This window comes from Phyllobates terribilis, unplaced genomic scaffold, assembly GCF_046119375.1.
Source record: "Phyllobates terribilis strain yellow unplaced genomic scaffold, ASM4611937v1 Scaffold_7__3_contigs__length_470593459, whole genome shotgun sequence".
Classification (NCBI taxonomy): Eukaryota; Metazoa; Chordata; class Amphibia; order Anura; family Dendrobatidae; genus Phyllobates; species Phyllobates terribilis.
The window spans coordinates 131,598,147-131,618,187 of NW_027362767.1; the positions used below are offsets into that span (position 1 = coordinate 131,598,147).

Here is a 20,041-nt window from a genome sequence, read left to right on the forward strand (position 1 = left end):
TTTCAATAAGGAAACATGAAACACCGGATTAATCTTCCAGAAGGTAGGAACCTCCAACCTAACAGCAGACTGGTTAACCACTTGAAGCACCTTAAAAGGCCCTACAAACTTCGGGCCCAATTTCTTAGAAGGAATCCTCAACCGCAGATTCTTAGAGGACAACCAAACCATGTCACCAACCGTAAACAAAACCTCTTGACGTTTCCTGTCAAAGTACCTCTTGGATTTTTTGTTAGCCTCTTGAAGGTTACAATGTACATCAGTCCAAACTCTCTCCAAATCACCGGAAAAATTCTCCTCCTCCGGCACAGCCGATACCAATTTGGAGAACGAACCAAACGACAGATGTCTCCCAGTACAACAAAAAAAAGGAGAACACCCAGCAGAGGAGGATGTATGGTTGCTAAGAGCAAATTCAGCCAGTGGTAGAAACTCAGACCACACCTCTTGATTGTCAGCCACAAAACAACGCAAAAACTGCTCAACATCCTGGTTCTTTCTGTCTGTCCATTAGACTCAGGATGATACCCAGACGAAAATGACAAATGAACTCCCAACCTGTCACAAAAGGGATGCCAAAAACGAGCCACGAACTGAGGTCCCCTATCGGAAAAAATGTCGGTAGGAACGCCATGGAGCCTGACAATTTCCTTAACAAAAGCTTTAGCGAGTGTCTTAGCGCAGGGCAGTTTGATGAAAGGAACCAAGTGACACATCTTGCTAAAACGGTCCACGACCACCCAGATGACAGTGAAACCCTCAGAGGAAGGAAGGTCAGTAATAAAATCCATAGCAAGATGCGTCCAAGGTGCACTAGGAACCTCCAGAGGGCAAAGCAACCCCGCAGCAGGAGCATGTGAAGACTTAGATCTAGCACACACAGTACATTGACGCACCCACTTAATGACTTCCTTCTGCCACCCAGGCCACCAAAAACTGCGACCTACAAGTCTCTTAGTCTCCGAAATTCCTGGATGACCTGCCAACCGAGACTCATGACACTCCACAAACAAATCTCTCCTAAAGTTCCTAGGCACAAACAACCTCCCATGGGGAGTGTTAGATGGGGCATCGTCCTGGGCTTTCAGAATCCCATCTTCCAAAACGGAGTCCAAAGCAGCAATCACAACACCTTCTTGTAAAATGCTCTCCTCCTCCTCGGTACCAACCATGGGAGAAAAACTGCGAGATAAAGCATCAGCTTTTACATTCTTGGTACCCGGGATGTAAGTAACAGAAAAATTAAACCGCGAAAAAAAAAGTGCCCACCTAGCCTGACGGGCATTCAAGCGCTTGGCAGCATCAAGATAGATCAGATTCTTATGATCAGTAAAAACCTGAATGGGAAATTTAGCACCTTCCAAGAGAGGACACCAATGTTCAAATGCGAGTTTAATCGCCAGCAATTCCCGATTACCGACATCGTAATTAAGTTCGGTCTCAGAAATTTTTTTTGAAAAAAAAGCACAGGGATGTACTCCATCCTTGTTTTCCTGAGACAAAACAGCACTGACCCCCACCGAAGAAGCATCAACCTCGACCAAAAAAGGCTTGGTCTCATCAGGCTGCATAAGGATAGGGGCAGAACTGAACCTCTCTTTGAGATACACAAAAGCTTCAATGGCCTCAGTAGTCCACTGGACCCTATTCGCACCCTTCCTGGTGAGATCGGTCAGCGGCTTAACAATTATAGAAAAATTCTTAATGAATTTTCTGTAATAATTGTCGAAACCCCAAAATTTCTGTATCGATTTCAAACCAATAGGCCTAGGCCATTCCTGCACAGCCTGAACCTTCACCGGGTCCATCTCAAAGCCCTCGCTGGAGATAATGTAGCCCAAAAAACTAATTTTCTGCACAGCGAACTCACATTTCTCCAGCTTAGCAAAAAGTGAATTATCACTCAATAACTGCAACACCTCACGTACGCTCTGCCAATGAGACTCCAGATCCGGCGAATAAATCAAAATGTCATCCAAATACACCACCACATTCTTACCAATCAAAGGTCTCAGGATGTCATTAATAAGGTTCTGAAAAAACGCTGGTGCATTGGTAAGACCAAAAGGCATAACCAGATTCTCAAAATGACCCACCGGGGTGTTAAAAGCAGTCTTCCATTCATCACCCTCCTTCGTTCGTAACAAATTGTATGCCCCCCGGAGATCAATCTTAGAGAACCACTTGGCCCTCACTAACTGGTTGAACAAGTCAGGAATTAATGGCAGTGGGTAAGAATTGCGTACTGTAATTTTATTAATTTCGCGAAAGTCCAGACATGGACGTAAACCGCCGTCCTTTTTTTTTTTACAAAAAAAAATCCAACAGCCACAGGTGACTTAGAAGGTCTAATGTGACCGGTGGCCAAGCTTGTCTGTATGTATTCCTCCAAGGCCTTTCTCTCAGGGATAGTAAGATTAAATAAGCGACTCTTGGGAAGAGTAGCTCCAGGGACAAACTCAATAGTACAATCATAGTCCCTATGAAGAGGCAAAACTTGCGACTCCTCCTCAGAAAAAAACCTTCCAAAAATCCTGAATAGGTACAGGTAATTCCCCTCTTTCCACAGCAGCAATGCGACCATTACAACATTTATCATAACACTTAGGACTCCAAGACTTAATTTCATTGGTAGACCAGTCCAGTACAGGACTGTGCAATTTTAACCAAGGTAACCCCAAAACCACTGGAGATGGCAAATTATTTAATACCGCCAAATCCAAATTCTCTTGGTGAATACCATTAATGGTGAGGGGAAATTCAAATACCTTGTGAGTAATACATTTCAAGGGAGAGCCATCAACAGCAACCACAGAAATAGGAGATGACAAAAGTTTGGATTCTAATTTAAATTTTTCCAAAAATCCCTCATCAATCACATTGAGTGTAGAACCACAATCCACAAATACCCGAAATTCAATCAACTCCTCCTGGAATGAGGTGCTTACAAAAAGAAATACTCCTTTTGAATTTAAACAAGCTATACGGGCGTAACTGACCTTTTTTTTTTTCTTTGTTCAAACGAAGCACACAGTTCTTAATAAAGTGGTCAGATTTACCGCCATAAAAACATAATCCCTTAGCAAACCTGCGGTCTTTTTCCTGAGAGTGGGGTGACATCACCCCAATCTCCATCGGTTCTCCACCTTCCGAGCAGACCCTCTGAATACTAGGAGCTGCCATAGCAGTAGATTTCTCTTCATTAATCCTAGCACACAGTCTCCTGTCCACATGTATAGCTAATTGCATTGCCTCCTGCAAGGTTCCAGGTTTTGGGAAGGCAATCAGCAGATCCTTAACCCTTTCACCTAGACCAGCAAGAAACAGACATTTTAATGCAGAGTCATTCCATTCCACTTCAGCCGACCATCTTCTGAAGTATGTACAATAATTTTCCACATCACCTGATCCCTGCTTCAAACGTCTTAATTTAGTTTCAGCAGATGAGACTCGATCAGGATCATCATACAACAACCCCATAGCAGAAAAAAAATCTTCCACAGATCTAAAACACGGATCATTAGGTTGTAGAGAAAAGGCCCATCCCTGTGGTTCTTTGCGCAAAAGTGACATTATAAACCCAATGCACTGTGATTCATTCCCCGAGGATCTGAGTCTTAAACGAAAATATAATAAACAAGCGTTTTTAAAGGAGAAAAAATCTTGCAGTTCACCATAAAAAAAATCTGGCAGTCCTACCTTTGGTTCGCCAAAATGCGCTCCAGGACAGCTACTCACGTGTTGCTGGAGCTCGGCCACCTCCAAAGACAGTCCCTGCAGGCGTTGAGCCAACTCCTGAACCGACATCATGCTGATATCTGGATTTCTTTCCTTAGAGTGTTTTATTTATTTATTTTTTTGGGTGGACTTACTGTTAAGAACTGCTACAAGCACTAAGGAAAGATAGGAAAACTGTCCCTACAATAGGACTAAGCTGATTCCTTACGATGCAGCGGGGGACCTGTTCCTTGTGAACAGACCCGCCTAAGTCCTCGGCTACTCTGAACGCAGACCTATAGATATAAGGGAGGGGTCCCTACAAGAACTAAGGACAAGGCACCTGGCTAGCTTAAGAGTAAATGTAACACTGAAGTCCAGCAAGGCCAGGAGGGCGGAGCTGGATTATATAGGCAGAAAGTCATGTGACCAGCAAAATAGAAAAAAAACTAACAGGAGGGTTCTAACAGAAGGGACACAGTCCCTATTCTATCCCTCCCCCCACAACACATCGCCCTTTCAAACAAAACATTTTGAGTTAAATGTTCCACAGTTCTGGCCACAGCAAATTAACAATCTTCAGTATGAATAGTCACAATTGTATTAAGGGGTATCTAACTCTTGCTTTGGAGCAGTTACATACATGTCTAAAGCAGTCCAATGTAGGATTTTGCACCTGTCAAGTAATCTATACATCAATCATAGCAGACCAAGTCGAAATCTATGCAGTTCTCTGGATGCTAGGCCGGAGCCGTCAATCCATGGAGCCCATATTTTTTCAAATTTAGAGATGGCCTTCCTTTTCAGATATATACTTTTTTCCAGATTTAATAACCAATTGATCTTATTTATAAATTCCGTCACCGTGGGCGCCTGCTCTGATAACCAATGTTGGGCTGTTAGTTTCCTAGCCATGTATAACATGCGTGCCACCACTATTTTGCCAGGTTCCTCAGTGCTCAGATCTTCTATATATCCCAGTATACATACTAATGGTGAGGGATCTGAATCGACTGAGTATGTTCTATCAATGATCGCTATTACATCCCTCCAGAAGTTTTCCAGAGCAGGGCAGGTCCACATCATATGAAGCATGTTAGCCGGGAATGTTTTACATCTAGCACATAGGGAGTCTGGTCGAAGCCCTATATCGTGGAGAAATTGGGGTGTTCTGTATGACTGGTGCAGCACCTGTAAGTGGGAGAATCTATGGGACTCACTCAGAGATAACTGGGGAACTCTTTCCAGTATTTCAGACCACAGCCCCTCTTCAATAGGGCCTATCAAGCCCTCCCATTTTTCTTTTGATCTTATGGGGTGTTTTGCTAATACTAGGTCCAGCAGACCCCTATAAAGCAATGAGATTAGCCCCCCAGAATTATGTGAGCTAGCCATTCTCTGTATTATAGCATTTTGAGGAACTCCATTATTTAGGACAAGACCCTCTGCCTGATATGCATGTCGTAACTGAAGGTACTTATAAAATTCGGTGTTGGGCAGTCCATATTCATTTTTTATCTGTGAAAACTCCTTGAGTGAATCTCCCGCTAAAACATGAGTGAATCTGTCTAGTCCTTTTAGACTCCAATTTTTAAACCCTTCCAATTTATATAGGTTAGGGAACCATGGCGTTTCCCACAGTGATGTAAATTGTGAGATCCCTGGTATCCCCTGTAATTTCCTCACTGCCCACCAAAGTTTGTGTATTAACAGCATAGTTGGGGTTCTACAAGAGGGTGTCTTAAATTTGTGAGCCTCCAATGCTTCATAGAGTCTGAGTGATTTAAAATGTGATTGGAGTAGAAGACGTTGAGCCCCCCCTTCCCCCTCCAGGGTCGTCCCACCCACGAATATGCTGGAGCTGAGCTGGACATGTGAGCGGTCGCAGGACAGAGCAACAGCCTGTAAAAGTCTCCACTGGGCCCTAAATAGTAATAAAACCAGAGATAACATCTCCCTCTAAGCTCTTGTAACCATCGGTGCACAACAGAGGAGTTTTTTTATGGCTGGGAAAGCAGGCAGAAGGCACTGTGAGGTGATTGCAGGAGCAGACAGACAGTCTCAAGATGGCGCCGAGAAACTGAAGCTTTCTCCCGATTTTAACGTAGTTTTTCTTTTGTTCATGTACCCCTCTATTCCAGAGCTATGGCCCCCTCTTCCTTATACGTAAACATAGTTTTGTTTTCAAACTGGATGTGGACCTCAAGAAGACACCCACAAAGAGTTGAAAACCACATCCACTTACACTGACGAGCAAAAGGGTAACAATGTTTTGAACTTTTACCTTTCAGGCTCCATATCTCACCATCCACTACTGCTTTGAACGTGAGACTACCATCACTTTATAGACAATTATCTTGGCTAGCTCATGCATAAATTTGACTTTCAACTACTTAGCATGTGATTAGTTATGCAGATTCTTGTCATCTCACTGCATGGTTACTGTTTTGCTTCTAAAAATCTAAATTTTATTTTGTTAGTATTTTGTAAATCCACCTGTGATGAAACAGCTTCTTATCTTAATCAGCCAGACGTCTAGATTTAAGCCAAGAGAAATACACTATTGTATTTGTGTTGACTTGTGAATGTATATGTGTGTTTCTTTGGCTGGTCAAGGACAGTGACTGCAGGTGAAACAATAATGTTTTTTACTATGCTAATTGCATATTGTACTAAAGCCAGCTAGATGTTGATTTAAAGAGCCCCCTGCTATACCAACTATGTAAATTGATTAAATGCACAAACAATGAGACCTGAGCCCTGTGGAATAATACCCTCCCTAATCCTTGACCTGTGAATGTGTACTTCAAAGGACAATTGTAACTATTTTTAGGGGACATATGCATCTGTAGCAGGCAAACTTTACAAGGAGAATCAAAATATCAGACACGCTCTTCAGGAGAGTAGCTTGTAGCATGGCTCGATCCAGAGAGACACAGATTTGGATTCTACATGATTACGACCTAAAGGTATATGGCCCTGACTGGAAAGATACCGATCTACTGCATGGACCATCAGAGAACCCATGGATACATTTGGGGAGACCAGGTTGGGACAATGAAGTCACCTGGCCCCATGGATATGTTATTTGGGGTTGCCAGGTGGGACCCTCCGGTCGCCTGGAACCCATGGAGACATTCAGAGAAGCCAGATTGGAACCAGCTGGTCTTCTGGCCCCATGGAAACTGTCAGCTTCCTAAACTTGCCGCTACCTTCTCTCTGTGGGGCTCGCCAAAAGCAGGGTGCCACTGGTTGAAGTAGTTGGTGTTAAACACACGCCCGGACTGACTGGAGTGAGGGTGGTTAGTGATCCCACTGGACCATGAACCGAAGAGTGCGTGGAGGGGCATGACTAAGTATAAACTCGGTCTGACCAAGGTCGCATGGTGGCTCAGTCGACTCCGTGAACCAGGGAGGAACCGAGCAGAGGGACCAGGTGTTACTCCAGGTCAGACCCCAGTCACAGCTGTTGACCCACACCGGGGAGTGCCAGAACAGGCAGGTTAGGCTGGCATACAGACAGGTGGGTTACTGGCAGGCACGGCTGGTATGTAGACAGGTGGGTACTGGCAGGCACGGCTGGTATGCAGACAGGTGGGTACTGGCAGGCACGGCTGGTACGCAGACAGGTGGGTACTGGCAGGTAGGAACGCAGGCAGGATAGGGACCAGTACAGACTGGGATACAGGAACAGAGCCGCAGGTGCGGTAGACAAGCAGAGCAGAGCAAAACCCGCAGGTGCAGTAGACAAGCAGAGCAGAGCAAAATCCGCAGGTGCGGTGGACAAGCAGAGCAGAGCAAAACCAGCAGGTTCGGTAGACAAGCAGAGCAGAGCAAAACCTGCAGGTGCGGTAGACAAGCAGAGCAGAGCAAAACCCGCAGGTGCGGTAGCCAAGCAGAGCAAAACCCGCAGATGCGGTAGACAAGCAGAGCAGCGCAAAACCCGCAGGAGCTGTAAACAAGCAGAGCAGAGCAAACCCCACAGGTGCAGTAGACAAGCAGAGCAGAGCAAAACCCACAGGTGCGGTAAACAAGCGGAGCAGAGCAAAACCCGCAGGTGAGGTAGACAAGCAGAGCAGAGCAAAACCCGCAGGTGCTGTAGACAAGCAGAGCAGAGCAAAACCCGCAGGTGCGGTAAACAAGCAGAGCTGAGCAAATACACACAAGGTACTTACAAACAGAAGTACAGAGACAACGAGTTGGAGTTAGGTGCAGGTTCAGACACTGCAGGAAAAGGGAAGATACGGACATAGAGATAAACAAGTAACGGGCTAGGACACTGTTCAGACAGGAACTGAACAGGAATATGATACAGGAACGAGCCTGGGAACTCAGCCCCAAGGGTGGCAGAAAACAGACTAGAGGTCATAGATACAGGTAACGGGCCTGGCTATACAGCCCCCAGGGTGGCGGAACAGACTATAAATCACAGATATAGGTAACAGGCCTGGGTATACAGCCCCAAGGGTGGCGGAAACAGGCAAGATACAGGACAGGACCTGGCAACTCAGTTGCACAGAGCACACTAAAAGAAAGTGTTGCTCAGGCACCTCCTACTGGGTGGAGGGGGTTTAAGTATCCAGTGACTCAGAGCAAAAGGCTGGGGACGCATTAGGACTGTGCACACAGTAACTATAAGAAACAGGCAGTAACTGCGCCACCACCGTAAGCAATCAGACAAGAGACATGCACACAGCAGATACTGGACCAAAGTGAGCAGCCTGGACTGATAGGTAAGATGGCGGCCTTGCATGGTGGGAGGTGGTAAGCCATGCCAGCACACAGCCAGGGATGTTACAGTTGGCCCAGGAAGACCCAAAGTCACAGCTGTTCTATCCCAGGCAGGCCAGCAAAAGGGTGAGCCTGTGTAATTTAGTACCATCTTGGGTATTTACTGTGACTGTTCTATCTGTTTATTGTCCGTTTGGTGGTTCAATAAAGTATTGCCACACTGTTTTACGATCACCCTGTGTTGTCTGAGTAGTATTACGCCCATGGAAGTCCCCGTGTCTTCACACCACCTTTGGCTTTCACAACTGCCTGAATCCTTCTGGGCATGCGCTCTATGAGACTCGAGCACGTCTCAACCTAAATCTGATCCCAGTTCTCTTCTACATGTTCCCAAAGTTGGTGCATACTGGTCGACTCACTTGGGTATGTAAACAGCTTTTTCTTTAACTCTACCCACAAGTGCTCGATTGGGTTGAGGTCTGGGGACAGTGGGGGCCAATCCAGCACCTCCACTTCATTGTTATTGAACCATTTATTCACCAATCTTGACGTATGCTTCGGGCCATTGTCCCACTGGAACACTGTCGTCCTTTTCATACCCATAGTATTCGAGTGTACGAAGTAACACATCTTGTAGGATAGTCACATATAGCTCAGCATTGCAACCACCATTGATCCTTGTCAAGTACCCAACACCTTTGGCTGTGAAACAACCCCATATCATGAGGCTTCCTCCACCAAACTTGACAGTTCCTTAAATTTATTGATCTGTTAGCCCCTTTTTCTCTCATTTCTTCCAGACCCAGTTGCACCCATCATAGCCTCGTCTATTGAATTTCATCTCATTGCTCCAAATCACCAGTTTCCAATCTTCTACTGTCCACTTTTCTGACTTATTTGCAAACTTGAGCCGATGCTTCTTATGACGATATTGAGGTCAAGGCTTCTTCTCCTTTTTTCGAGCCGCCATTCCAGACTTGTGTAACGTGTATTGCACAGTGCTTACATGGACGTCTGTGATCTCACTATTACGAAGCATACGAGCCACCTCCACTGCCGTGCTTGTCGTGTCAGAACTGATAGACTTAGTGATGTGCCAACTTGTTGACTCCGATATTTTGCCTGGGCGTCCACCTCTTGGCTTTTGAATGGATGGACGGAATTTATTTCATATTCTTCCATTTGTCTTGGCCAGGGCCGGCTCCAGGTTTTTCTGGGCCCCGGGCAAAAGAGTCTCAGTGGGCCCCACACATACCACCATTCATGATGCACAGATACCGCAGAGAAATATAGATATAGTACAAGGCCAAAGATTTCACTTCTTACATTACATGAGCGATATCTATTGTAATTATAATGCCCCATGCAGGGGGTAGTGACATCCTGCATGGGGCATTATAAAGAGAGGGGGTGACATCCTGCATGGGGCATTATCACCCCCTTCTCCTTATAATGCTCCATGCAGGATGTCACCCCCCCTCTTTATAATGCGCCATGCAGGATGTCACCCCCCCCTCTTTATAATGCCCCATGCAGGATGTCACCCCTCCCTTCTTTATAATGCCCCATGCAGTATGTCACCCCCCATATTATGCCCCAAGCAGGATGTCACCCCCACCCCCCCATATTATGCCCCATGCCTCCATACATTAAAAAAAAAAAAAAAAATCAAATACTCACCTCACTCCTCCTCACCTGCTGCCGCTGCTCAGGTCCGGACTCCAGCGTCGCCGGCGTCTTCCCGCTCTGCGCTGACTGTGATGGCTCAGGGGAGGACGTGATGGCTCAGGGGAGGGCGTGGTGGAAAGACATCACCGCACCCTCTGACCTCAGACGTCACAGGGAGCACACAGCAGAAAGACAGCGGATCTGCGGAGGCACGGGGAGAGGTAAGTATCCGGCTGCTGGGGCCCTGAGCAAGCAGGGGAGAAGGGCGGGCGCTTGCACCGCTATCCTCCGCCCATAGCCCGGTGGGGTGCCCGACTGCAAGTGGGCCCCCTGCCTGCTCATGGCCCCGGCACTTGCCCGGGTGCTGACGCCGGCCTTGGTCTTGGCACTCACATGATGCGGTTTGGCAATTTTGTTGGTCGAGAGACCGCTATCGATGAGCTGGATGATGCAGTATCTCTTTTCTTGAGAAATCTTTTTCATGGTTGTGTAGCACCGGCATCTCTGCCTCCTGCCCGGCAGAGACGCCGTCCCCCTTACCGCCGCGGTCCTGTTCCGGCGTCTTCCGGCCTCCCTGCAGCTGCTGCGGGTGCACGCAGCTTCCCCGGCTCTGTGCTTAGGGCGCGCGCGCTCCCTCCCTCTTAAAGGGGCCGCGCGCGCCGTCCTAAAAAGTCCCCGGCCAATGGCCGGAGGACTTCCCCTATAACAGGCACCTCCTCCAATATGGAGGTGCCCGTGCAAGGTTGTAGCTTTGTGTGCTAAACTCTGCTTCAGCCCTCAGGTCCCGCTGCTAGCCTTACTACAAGTCCTGCCTGTCCACCAGCTTGACTACCAGTCCTGTCCACCAGCCTGACTACCAGTCCTGTCCGCCAGCCTGACTACCAGTCCTGTCCGCCAGCCTGACTACCAGTCCTGTCCGCCAGCCTGACTACCAGTCCTGTCCGCCAGCCTGACTACCAGTCCAGTCCGCCAGCCTGACTACCAGTCCAGTCCGCCAGTCAGTCTATGGGCCCAACCCGCCTGCTTACCTGGAAGCATCTGCCTGTTAACTGCCGTGCCTACTAGCCAGCCTACCAGGAGGCTCCTGCTTGTTACCTGTGTTACCTGCCGTGCCTACCAGCCAGCCTACCTGGAGGCTCCTGCGTGTTACCTGCCGTGCCTACCTGTCAGCCGACCTGGAGGCTCCTGCTTGTTACCTGCCGTGCCTGGCTGTCCGTTTGCCCGGATCACCCGTCAGTCTGCCTGCTGTGCTCATCTGCTGTACCGGTCAGTCCCTGCCTTCTGACCGGTGGGAGTCACCTGCTCTCATACAAGGTCGGTCCACAGAGTAGCACCTGGTCCCTCTGCTTGGTCCTTCCCTGGTCACGGAGTCGATTAAGCCGCCGTACGACCTTAGTCGGTCCGAGTTGATACCTAGTTACGCCCCTCTGGTCCCTCCTTGCACCACAGCACAGAGGTTCCTACACCCGGATCCGTAGCAGGTTGCTCTTCGTTTCGAACCAGTGACCTTTCACTTGCGAACCAACCTAATAGGTGGCAGCAATAGGCAATAAGTTTTCAAGGCTGCTGGGCATTGGGAGTTTTTCCCTTGCCCGTCTGAAATTACCGGAATAAAATCAAAGTGGAAGGAAAAAATAAAAATTGTACTTTTTCCCCAAAAATGGGACTTTAGCCCCAATGTTTTCATTTTTATAAGAGTAACAGGAGAAAATGCACCATACAATTGTTGTGCAATTTCTCTTGAGTATGCAGATACCCCATATGTGGTGGAAAACTACTGTTTAGGTGCACAGCATGGCTCGGAAGGGAAGGAGCGCAATTTTGATAAAATTGTCTGGAATCGATACTGAACACCATGTCGCGTTTGGAGAGCCCCTGATGTGCCTAAACAGTGAAAAAACACCACAAGTGACCCCCATTTTGGAAACTAGACCCCTCAAGGAATGTATCTAGATGTGTGGTGAGCACCATGAACCCCCAGGAACTTCACAGTCATTTATAACGTTGAGCCGTGAAAATAAAAAAAAAATAAAAAATCACATTTTTTCTCACAAAAATGTTGTGTTAGCCCCACATTTTTTATTTTCACAAGTGTAACTGGAGAAAAGGGACCCCAAAATTTGTTGTGCAATTTCTCCTGAATACGGCAATACCCTATATATGGGGGAGAACTACTGTTAGGGCTCACGGCGGAGTTCAGAAGGGAAGGAGCACTGTGTGACTTTTTGAACGCAAAATTGTCTGGAATTGAGAGCGGACGTCATGTCGCGTTTGGAAAGCCCCTGATGTGCCTAAATGGTGGAAACCCCCACAAGTGACACTATTTTGGAAACTACACCTCTTGAGGAATTCATCTGCTGGTGTGAAGACCATATTGATAACACAGGTGCCTCGCAAAATTTTAAAATATTGGGAGGTGAAAATTAAAATATTAATTTTTTTTCACCAAAAAGTTGATTAAGGCTAAGTGCTCACGATACAGAAATGCTGCAGATTTTTTCTGCATCTCCCTGGCAGGAAAAAGGCATGCGGATTTTACATGCGTTTTTCCTGCTAGGTAGAAGTGGTTGTCAAGCGCTTTTCCAAGCGATTTTAGACTTGGAAAAGTGCTTGACAACTTTGTCACACTATATAAATCCATGCAACCGGCTTGGATTTATATAGTGTGACCAAGTTAATAGTTAAAAAAAGAATAAAAATGGTAAAAAATAAAAAAACAAACATTATACTCACCTTCTGATGGCCCCCGTTCTCCTTCTCGGTGCGTCCGGTCTCTTGTACGGCTAGCGGTGGTGTAAAAAGACCTTCCATGACATCATTTAGCCATGTGACAGGTCACGCAACCATCGACGTCAGCGGTTGCGTGACCTGTCACGTGACTAAATTACGTCATGGAAGGTCCTTTTACACCATCGCGAGCCACCGGGGAGCCAGCGCGCACCATAGAGGAGACCGGGGGACATCAGAAGGTGAGTATAATATATATTTTTTATTTTAAATTCTTTTTTTTTTTAACAGGTACTAATGGTATCCGGGTCTGGAGGAGAGTCTCCTCTTCTCCAGACCCGGGTACCATCCGCACATAGAATCGCTTAATATCCGCATGTGCACATGTAGTCATGCGGATATTAAGCGTTTCAATGCAAGTCAATGGCGGCAATTACGCTGCGTGTCCGAAAAATTAATGGACATGCTGAGGATTTTTCCACAAAGATAATCCGCAACAAAAATTTCCGCAGCATGTGCACAGCACATGTGGATTATGATTGGGGACCATGGGGCACGTATTACCAAGCGTTTTTAAGCGTTTTCGCTGCGGAAATTCGACTGCAAAAACACTTGAAAAACGCATAGTGGGCACGCAGCCTTAGCCTCAAATTTCTCATTTTCACAATTTAAAAGGAGAAAATGGACCCAACAATCGATTTTGCAATTTCTCCTTCCTGAGTACAAAGCTCAGAAGGGAAGGAGCGCCATATTAAGGAGCAGATTTTGCTGGTGAAGTGACCGCGGGCAAGGCCATGCGTTGGTATCCATGATCTGGCCCAGCAAGATCCCCACACACAGACTCTATCTTGATAACCGTATCTTTACTCGTATACATTTTTAACACAGCAGAACACAATAAATGACAACCGTAAATATTCACAGCAATAACGTGTACTTATAAGCTGACCCTCACTGTCCCTACTCCCACGTTACCAGTCCTTTACTCCAGAAGGATGTGTCCCCCGTCGCAGGCCTGTCTGTCTTTGCAGGAAGGCGTCCCAGCCGAAGAAAAAAAAACAGGAACAACAAATTTCGCTGAAAGGAAGGAATACTTCGGCCTCTCGCCAGAGGTCCCGCTTACAGTCTCTCTGATCCGGATAGCAGCTCTTGTGGATTCCCTTGTGTAGTCCACACTCCAGTAGTGGGGAGTGTAACAGCTGAATCCTTCAGCAGTGCGGAAGCTGGGGAAAGCTCTGAGGAAAAGATGTCAGATAACAGCAGCCACGTTGAGAGTATCCTCTAAGGCACACACGAGGACCTGCACACCGTCCTGGTTCTTTTCACAGACTCTCTCAGACTCTCCGCGCGCTTTTTCCTGCTTCTCACTCTGGTCACGTGACTCTCTAGGGCGGGACACAGGAGACTCAGTCTTTTTCTCTGTCATCACACCCTGCGCAGGTGCAACCTCTGGCCACAAGGTGGCAACACCATCCTGCGTTATCATTTCTGTCACAGGCTCTATTTCAATTATCACAGAACAGCCAGAGCCGGCCAGCTCACTACACTGGAATGGTGTGTGGATGCCATGTCACATTGGCAGAGCCCCTAAGGTGCCAGAACAGCAGAAATCCCCCATAAATGATCCCATTTTACAACCTAATCCACTGAATGAATTCATCTAGGGGTACAGTGATCATATTGACACCACAGTTGTTTCATAGGATTTATACCATGGAGCGGTGAAGAAAAAATAATTATATTTTTACCACTAAAATATATTTTTTTAACCCCAGATTTCACATTTTTACATGGGAAAATAGGTAAAAGTGGCCCCTTAATTTTTCTCACAATTTTTGAAATACCCTATATGTGGCTGTACAGTACTGTTTGGCAACATGGCAGGACTGAGGAAGGAAGGTGGGCTATTTGACTATTGGCGCACAGATTTTCCTAGAATAGTTTGCGGACTCCATATACAGAGCCCCTGAGTGCCAGTACAGCAGAATCCCCCCTGAAGTGACCCCATTTTGGAAATCCCACCCCTCTGGTAATTCATCTATGGGTGTATTGACTATTTTAACTCCATGAATGATTTCCAGAAACAAGCAGCAGTAGATGTTTTAGAGCAAAAATTGCAAATCTGCCATTGTAGTGCCGAGTACGTTGTAGTGCCCAGTACATTGTAGTGCCTAATATATTGTGCCCAGAAATTGTTAAGCGAGCTCTACTTAAATGTGTCATTCATTAAATAAACCATATGCTTGAATGCCAAAATGAGAAATGAATACAGTTTAAAAAGGTGGTTCCATGTGGAACATTTTAAAGCAGTCAGTGAGGCATAAGGCTGGCAATGATGGGCAATAGCAGCGGGTATCTGGCCTCATTCCTCTCTTGGTACATACACAACATCTTCTCTGCGAGTTCTTTCTTGTTTCTGTTGCTGGAATGAGTGCAATAAAATGTCGCTCAGTGAGACTTTTGACATCCCCAGATTCCAATGGATGAGCGGGGCTAACATTTGAAAAAAACAAGATTTTCTATGACCTTTTCCTGATAATCAAGGAAAGTATCTGGATTTCTTGCTTTTTTGTATAACACAAAAGAATTATATGTGGCCTCCTGAAAAAAATAAATCACTAACTTTTTATACCAGGTATATGATTTTATTGATACCTGGTATGGCTGTAGAACCTGGTCTGCAAGGTCCACACCCCCCAGGTGTTTGTTGTAGTCAATGACTGATGCAGGTTTTTTTGCTCTGGAGTAGTGGATCCTACTTCTACGGTGGTCCTTGTGACATTTGTGAGGGTCGAGCGTAGAATCAAAATATCCTTCTTATCCCTATACTTGAGGGCAACCAGCTCTCCATTGCGTACGGCCCCTGACTACCCCTTTTGGAACTTTTCATTGACCAATGGTTGTGGAAACCCCGGACGGTTTTTAGAAATGGTCCCACAGGCCCCTATGTTGAGTTCTACCAGACTTTTAAATAGGGGTATGCTAGTGTAATAATTGTCCACATACAGATTGTAGCCTATTTGTAAAAATGGACTTATCTGGTGACAACTGGAAAAATAGTCTGTCCTGTTCTGGGGGATTTCTGGGCAGGTATTGACTATTGTCGTTAAAATGCCAAAGCCTCATGAGAATTTCAAAGGGGTCTTAGAAAGAACGACAGAAAGCATAGGGTTGGCTTGAACAGTGCAATTGGACCAGTAGGACCAGTAGGACCGAGTGCTCTTTTTTTTTTAACAAGTCCCATGGCAAATGTAAGTCCTACAAAAAAAAAAAATGTTTATTTCAGGAAGATTAGTTGGCGTCCATAAATTTGCCCTAGCATAATAGGATCGTGGATTCTGGCTGATAAATTGGGACGCGTATAAATTTGTTTGCAGGACAATATGCTCTAGCAAGCTGTCTGTGTGGTGCCCCTGAGGGTTCGACCGCCACAGGGATGCTGCACTTCTTTAATGGAGTGTGGTGTTCCTCCTCTGAGGTAAGAACAGTGTGATGGTCAGTACCCCACCTCCACATCCAACACCACACTTCTCCCACCAGAGGGGGCTAGAAGGCACTAGGTGCTGCCCCTACTGGTACTCGGGAGACTGGGGAACCAAGAGATAGGGGAACCAATTAGTGGGTGAGGGTGGAGAATTCACATTTTAGTGACACTTTAAATTTCATATTTAATACACAGCCATTTCGGTTCTTGGTTCTTTGGACTGTTCTTTATCGTGACCTCCTTCCCTGAGAGTGGATCCTGTGTGGACCTGCAGAGGATGGAGGCACGACCCTCGTAACCTGGCCTTGGGACGAGGGGCAGGTTGCAGATAATGAATGTCTCAGCTCGGTCAAGGACCATGACCAAGAAGGCCCGGAGCTTAGGAGTGTAGCTCCACAGCAAATGGATCCCAGGGGGATGCAGACGGAGCGGTATACGCCACCTGTCCTCGCCAACCTGATCTATTCAGAGGGATTCCGGCTGCAAGAGGGGTACCGGCCCCCGACACCTGACCTTGCTACTCTACGTCCTGGTCAGGGAAGCCCGGTAGGCCCTGAGGATCCCACCGGGTATCGGAAGGAGCGGAGCTGCCACCCGTACCCTTTTTCTGAGTGAAGTTCAGTGGGAGACCCGGCCTATCTACACACACACAGACAGGAAAGGACCCAGTCTGAAGTCTAGGAACACTCTGGTGAGGGGTCCTGATCGAGCACTGGACTTACTCGGAGGTTGTCGGACCCCCCCCAACCCTGTCTCTGGTGACCGCAGAACTCCGCGAGGAGCAGGGAGACTCCTTCCTATTGCCATCTCCATTGTGAGTAAAAACCCTGGAAGTTAACCCCTATGGCCTCCGGACTCTTTATTCTGCATTACACCGCATTACGCGGCACCAGACCTCCTAGACTACGACTCCCTCCATCCTGTCTCTCTGCCCTGAGGCCCTGCTCCACTTGTGGGGAGTAGTAACAAGTATGGCTGTAATAACACCATGCCTCAGCGGACCGCGGCAGCGCTGGTGGCCTTCACCAGGTCCCACAGGTCGAGATCAGCCACTCAACCCGGATAAGCCCATACCATTCTATTTAGTGCGACGGCCCTGGGCACGGAGCGGGTCCGGGCCACGGCTGCACCCCATCTACCACACAGGACCCGTCTCCGAGTCCCCCATCTCCCAGGGTAGGGCTTTCGAGCGTCACACATCTGTCATAAACAAATTAAAAAAAATTGGTCCAAAGTCTTCCACCTCCACATTTATACCAGGAATGGCATTAAAATCAAGGCTGAATGGAGCAGGCGAATCCGAAGCCTCCCTTCTGGGAAATGCTAGATCATGTGGCAAAGCCCCTTGTACATTGTCCTGCGCCAATTCACTAGTACCAGGGACAGCGCTTGTACTGAGCATTGTTCCCTGATCTGGAGATGTTTCTCCAGTGGTGCTATTTTCCCTCTTGTACTGGTCCATGAGGATGGACCAGAATCACTGCTCATTTCTCAGCTATCACTGTCGCCGCTACTAAAGCCCTCGAAATCCACATCTCCCTCTGACATTGCACTGTCAGAACATAACAGGGCAGACGCCTCCTCTGCGGTATAAGACTGACCCGCCATTTTATTACTTTTTACATATCACTGTACACTCTAAAAAATTAGCTATATTTTAGTAGAAAATACGTTCTTATGAAGTTATGTATATAGTATATGTGTTTATAATATAACAAAATGAACAAATTAATTAACATAACTAATCAAATTAACGCAACTGATTGGTTAAACAATTGATGGAACTACTAATAATTGATTGGTAAAACAATTGTGATCAACCCTAAGCCTAACGATTTATTTTCATTTTCAGAATATAAATATATTAATTACTTATAATCTAACTTATCTAGTCAATTTATACTACACTAAACATCCACCCTACATCACCCTATATACTAACTAATAAATTGATGGAAAACAAAACCAAATAAAGATACCACATATATGACTGAATATTCATTATACAATCAACTGGACCTACTCTAATGAATAAACACTGAAATAATATAAAATGTAATTTTTATTAATATACATTACTTAGGAATAAACAATCCCCCCCCCCTAACACCCTATATACAAACATTCTGGGAAATTATTTATTCCTGAGTAATCTCCTATCAACTTCCCCCAACCCCTTGTTTTTACTTATGTATATTAATAAAAATTAAATTTTATATTTTATATTATTTCAGTGCTTATTCATTATTTATTTGAGTAGGTCTAATAAATTGATGGGACTAACTGGGAGAGGAGGGAATCTATTTCTTTGTCTTTTTACAACATGACAAGGTCTCTCACTGACACCGCTCTTGTCAGCAGCACTTTTCTCTACTAATCGTTCACTGATAGAAGATCAGAGGAGAAGCAGCATTTTATATGAGGCAAACCACCCGGGTTTAGTACAACAAACTGTCCCAGTGATTGCTCTCATTGGCTGGCATGACGGTGATGTCATCAGGATCTGAACCAATCAGGTCTCGATGTGGTCAGGGGTCACAGCCAGCATTCTGCACTGGAATGCCGGTGCTTACATGTATGTGGGGTTCCGGTTCTCTGCAAGACCACCGACCGTACACCAACGTCGGCGCTGCACAAAACCCAGACGGCGGTCATGAAGTGGTTAAAGGGCCGAGACTGACTTTTAGGATGGCTACCACCAGGAGGTGGAGCTAGAGTTTCAGTCTTCTTCCTCTCTGAAGAGGCAACTTACATATCTGGCACGATTCTGCAACCATTGTCATGCATCTGAATAGGCCTATAGCTGCAGCGGGTGTAACTGTTATCCAGATGAATGGATCAGTCCACGGAAGTTTCTGCAAAAAATCTGCCCCATGTGAATGTGTACTCTGCCGCCGAGGCTTAGAGCCGCAGCTGTGCAGGGAGGGCGGAGGAGCACAGACCTGTTCTCGGAAAGTTGTGCACAAGTAGGGTGACAATAATAGAGGCGCAGCGCACATCGCTGGCTACACAGGCGGCACTTACCAATGTCAGGCAGCAGCGCAGCGAGCACCAGTATCTGCACAGCCTTCATATCTTGCTGTATGGAAGAGAGCAGAGAGCCGCGCACTGTTTCCCCATACTATCAAGCACATGGTACTGACGTCCCACAGGGCTGCCTCTCATTGTGACGTCTCTATAATACCATAGAGGGCGACAGCTCTAGAAATTAACCCCTTCCAGCCACCGAAAATGTTAATTTTTGCGTTCCAATATTTTTCCTCCACTTTTCCTGTAACATAGATATTAGTAATATAGTAACATAGTAACGTAGGTTGAATAAAGACCTAGGTCCATCAAGTTCAACCTTTCTCCCCCAATTGTACTCTCTACACTAACACTACAGTAACTGGGACTAGACCTCACAATGTATTATTACCATTTTTATTATTGCTGCACTATTGCTATTACAAATGAACACATTTATAATTTTTTTAGTTCGTTTTATATTTTGTATTACTCTTGTGATTCCAATGATGGTATTACTAAAATCCCTATGCCTAAATCTGCTGATCCAGAAGAAGGAAAAAAAAAACAGGACACGTTCAGCCAATTTGCATCACGGGGAAAAATTCCTTCTTGACCCAGAGAAAAGGCGATCAGTCCTAGAACCCTGGATCAAACCGAATTATGTAATTACTATTACCGTACTAATGTACTACTATAGTTGTAACA

General features: G+C 46.2%; 1 protein-coding gene across 2 annotated transcripts in view; it reads right to left on the reverse strand.

Moving 5' to 3' along the window:
• LOC141153904 (uncharacterized) overlaps positions 1–19,503 on the reverse strand; it is a 39,241-nt gene extending 19,738 nt beyond the window's left edge. For both annotated transcript variants that reach the window (XM_073639171.1, XM_073639170.1), the window contains exon 1: positions 19,352–19,503. In XM_073639171.1, the coding sequence (XP_073495272.1) occupies positions 19,352–19,400 (49 nt within the window). In that variant the 5' untranslated portion in view covers positions 19,401–19,503. The remainder of the gene's footprint in view (positions 1–19,351) is intronic.
• Positions 19,504–20,041: the final 538 nt, after the last annotated feature.